The sequence below is a fragment of the Anastrepha ludens genome, chromosome 2 (assembly GCF_028408465.1).
Source record: "Anastrepha ludens isolate Willacy chromosome 2, idAnaLude1.1, whole genome shotgun sequence".
Taxonomy (NCBI): Eukaryota; Metazoa; Arthropoda; class Insecta; order Diptera; family Tephritidae; genus Anastrepha; species Anastrepha ludens.
This window is the reverse complement of record NC_071498.1, coordinates 86,708,019-86,712,436: the sequence shown is the minus strand read 5'-3', so window position 1 is coordinate 86,712,436 and position 4,418 is coordinate 86,708,019. Positions and strand designations below refer to the sequence as shown.

At 34.7% G+C, this 4,418-nt stretch overlaps 1 protein-coding gene across 1 annotated transcript; it reads left to right on the top strand.

The window, feature by feature from the left end:
• The first annotated feature begins 2,196 nt into the window (after nucleotides 1-2,196).
• Nucleotides 2,197-2,996, top strand: LOC128858431 (uncharacterized). Its single transcript, XM_054094705.1, has 2 exons — nucleotides 2,197-2,291; nucleotides 2,361-2,996. Exons 1-2 carry the CDS (start codon nucleotides 2,244-2,246, stop codon nucleotides 2,967-2,969), a joined length of 657 nt encoding a protein of 218 aa, XP_053950680.1. The 5' UTR covers nucleotides 2,197-2,243; the 3' UTR covers nucleotides 2,970-2,996.
• Nucleotides 2,997-4,418: the final 1,422 nt, after the last annotated feature.

The following is a 4,418-nucleotide window of genomic DNA, read 5'->3' as shown; positions in this document are numbered from 1 at the left end:
TAGACTATTTTCTTTGGGGTTATGTGAAGTCATTGGTCTACAGTAACAAGCCGGCGACGATTTGTGAGCTCAGAGCGAATATTGAACGCGAAATTGTTGGAATTTTGGCCGATTTATGCAAAAGAGTGGTCGAAAATTGGGTTCAACGATTGGACTTCGTAAAACGTGCACGCGGTGGTCATGTAAAAGAAATCGAATTTCATACTTAAATGTATATGTTCAAACTCGATAATAAAAAAAAATTAGTTAAAAAAGTCAAACCGTTTGTGTTTTATTCAAAAAAAAAGTTGAAGCGCTCTTACTGAAAAACGCTTTATTTAAAATGACTGCAGAGCTTATTCTAACAAGTTCTTAAAACTTATAAGTTGTGGGAAATAGTGGGAGCTTATCAAATATTTTAGAAAATCCGAAATTTCCAGTGTTGAAATCTTCCAACTGATTAAAGACTTGTCTACTTAAAGTGGTAAATTTCCGTGTGGCAAAAGCAGTACAGCGGTACAGAAGATACAAGATCGTCTCTTCATGACTAGACAGTTTCTGCAAAAGTCGAGTGTGTGCTCGCCCGTCCTCTGAGAGTATCTGCCTATAATACAGATCCCCGCTATAATAGAAATCAGTATGATAACACTGTAGTTATTTTAGCTCAGCCGTGATACCGTGCGTTTAGCATGGGGAGTCGGTCACAATTGTCTAGCGCTTCTGCAGCGGGTACATTATACCATTTTTCGTTCTTTATTCTTTTAAATTTCTCAAATATAAGTAATATATGTATAATAAGTGTATACCTATATCATTGCCTGTGCACACGTTGGGAAGATTTGTGTCGAGTCTCGCTAGAGTTGATCGATCTTTCAATTCTGCTCGATGTCGTAATGGCCAAAAATCCAAAATGACTCAGTTATCTCGTTAATATGATAAACTGACATTCATAGAAAATGAACTGATAAACAAATATCTGTCAAAGGCAAGGGAAATATCATTACCTCTAACAGAAAAATATTTATCACCAATATATTTAAAAATACTAAAAAATAATAATATGTTACATAAAAATAGTAAAGCAATATATTATCATAGGCGATACAATACTTACAACTTCAACGATGAAAATTTAGTTTATAACATTGATCAATTTATAGCCAAATAAATTATAGAAGTTTATTATACGTTATCTCCTTTTTAAGCCCTTTTTGGGAGAATATAAATAAGTTTTAAAATTATGCCAAAGACATTCCAAATAATAATGATAACCTATTGTATAATCAAAAGAAAAATAAGTTTTAAGCTCCTAGATAAATACAAATGTATGTTAGGATAATGCTAAATAATCTAATTTTATCATAACTTTGTAAACTCCTATGTTAAAATGATTTTGGGCAATAAATGAAATGAAATTTCGAAAGAATATGGAAGTTGATGAAAGTTTCTGAGGGATTTTTTGGTATGTCAGTAAAAACGTAGATATCATCTCCTGGTAACACATCACGTTGCTCCAGAGTAGTAACGAATCTCGTTGCTCCAGAGATCTTAGTTATTGCCATCAGTTTAGCCTGAAGAACACTGCAGTAATTGGGGAGCTAAAAGTTGTAAAAAATCCCCCAGATGTTCGAAATCTAAAAGCCTTACCCCCTAGCTTTGAGCCATCTTCTGTGTATACGAGTAAATGTATGGTCACGTACGGTCCTACAACCTCTCTTCCGCACTCTTCCCTTGAACGTAGCAACGCTTTTCGTAAATTATTCAGAACTTTTGGCTGCACACGTCAATGCCAATCAGCTAGGTATTATAGTTCTAGAAAGAGGTTGAAACATATAGGCAATACGTGAAACCAACGAGAAATTTTAGTAAGAAATGGAGCTGCCGCGTAGTTCATGTGATTTGCGATTCAGTTATACTGATAAACTAGTAACGAATAATGAATTTGAAGCGTCATTATCCAGATGAGTTCGGTTTTGATAAAAACGCTGTACAAAATTTGACCGGCGGGATAGTTTTTATAAGACGCAGTCCAGATTGCCATAAGTCCGAAATTACTGTAAGCAAATTAATATCTCTTTCCCAGATTTGTTTCCATTTTATTGAATCAAAAGTTCTATACGACTAAAAAAATACCCGTTACTTTCATATATTTACTCTCAAAAATTATATAAAATGTCTGCATTTTCATTTGAAATTCAGTTAGCTTTTGATCGTCTCTCAACACGCCATTCTATTGCATTTGAATTCAAATTCGTCAACTAAAAATGAAACAAGCTTTAATATTCGCTACTGGTGTCTTGTTATTGGTACAGGTAGGTAGATTTAAAAATATTGTAGATATAAGGAGAAGCATTTAAACTATACACTCACGCATATACTAGGCTGGAGCTCTCCCTAACCACAGTGCCAATAGCAACAATGGCAGTCATGACGCCGCTTTCGAAGAAGGCAACCCCCCCTTGCCACAATTTGTGAGTGAGACGGTATCTGTTATATTCAAGTGGATGATCGATAAGCGTATCGAAGCGTTGGAGAATATCGTGAAGGAGTTGAAAGAAATTCCAGAAAAAGATGAACTGTTGCAAAATTATATCACTCGCCTGTCCAGCTTAGCAAATGAAGCATCTGAACTTGATCAGGGAAAAGGGCGGCCGGGCATTATGAATCAAAGAAACTGCGTGCGTGCTATGAAATTGGTAACGGAGCAATATGACGGCATACCCAATGGTTGGAAACTGGAAACCACCGTGAAAAAAATTCTAAAAAATAATCATTTCAACAAATTCGAATATGAGCTTTTAGAGAAACTCTTCGAAGAAACTAAAAATTTCATGCAGGCATTTGGTGAACATGTAAATAGGATGACTCCAGCTGAAAGATCAAACAATCCCGAATTAGTTGAGTGGTATGATAAACTCAAGGATGAAACTGACGATCTGAAGAGACTTAAGAAGTTTGAGAAGTTCTTGGATCAGTTTAATCTCGAATGATTCAAAATTACATTTCTGATTATTTTATGATCACAAAAATAAAGTCTGTCCTTTTATAATGAAAGACTAAAGGTGTCTGGTGTTTTTATATTTTTAGATATTAACTTATTTTGAAAAACAGCTTAAAGTAGATAATATAAAACTTTCAGAGTTGATTGAACCTTATAACAAGATGGGGCTAAATTTATCAGCCAATTTTGTCGCTGAGTCTGTTTTTTACTAAATCAAAAAAAATATTTTGTAAAACTCACGCGATCTAAAAGTGCGTTAGTCAATAGCGTCTCTACAAACTTGAACACATTTACTAGAGAGAAATAAAGGAAGAGACACGAAATGTAGGCATTTCAAATAAGTCTTATTTTTGCTGTTTCACTAAAAACTATTAGCACATTTAATTATTTACTAGTATAAAGGATAAAGAAAATTCTCAAAAATCAATGCAACATTTTAGCCACTTGAAACTTTCACTTCATTAGAATAAAATTTAATGTGCGCCATGTGGTACAAAACCATGAACAACAAAGCAGATAAAAGTCAATCAGAAATCAATATACTCGTTTACTACTTTCACATCGCTTTTAAATAAAAACCTGCTTGGGCTGCGGTAAAACTTTTGGTCTAAAAACGTTCGGCATTAAATGTGTTAGAAGCTAAAAAGGCTGTCAAAGGAAACAATATAAAGTATTCATTTATTCTTTCACCAATTAATATTGTTGAGAATCAGTTCATTTAAGGCTCCATTTATTCTGGATAGATGATTCGTTGCGGTAGAATGGCTGAGTTGATTATAGTAACATACTTAGTACTGCCATAAGTTCTTTTACAACTTAAGTTCCTTATAGAATGAAATTATAATACTTTAATGAAAGTTGAATGAATTTTTAATGAAGTTAATTTTATTTAATGATGTAAATATTGAAAGAAAATTTAATTTTCGTTCGGAATGGGTTCCTTTTGCTTTTACACAAGCCTTCAAACGATTAGGCCATTCAGTTATTTCAGCTCGTATGGTTTCCATCGAAACTCAAGTCGCTCTTCGAAACAAAGATTGTTTGAGACTCTCCAAATTTCTGTGTGGTCTTCAATAGGCCATGTTCTCCAATTCTGTCCACAAACTGTAGTCCAATGGATTCAGATCTGGCCTTCCAGACGGACAATCTTGCGGCTATGAACCAGAGAATATTGTTTTTAGCCACTGTTGGGTGGTTTTTGCCTTATGGGCCGAAACGGAATCTTGCTGGAAGATCCAACACTCTCTATTGAGGAGAGTAGTGCTCAAGTGCTTCACCACGGCTTCTAAAACCTCCTCCTGGTACACTTTTGCCCCGGTCTTAAACCCTTTTTCTATAGTGGACAACCGCTTCAACCTAACTAACCTAACCTCTTTTTCATAGAAATGAAGAGATGCAACGTCTTTACAAGACACTTCCCACCAAATCATTATGGAGG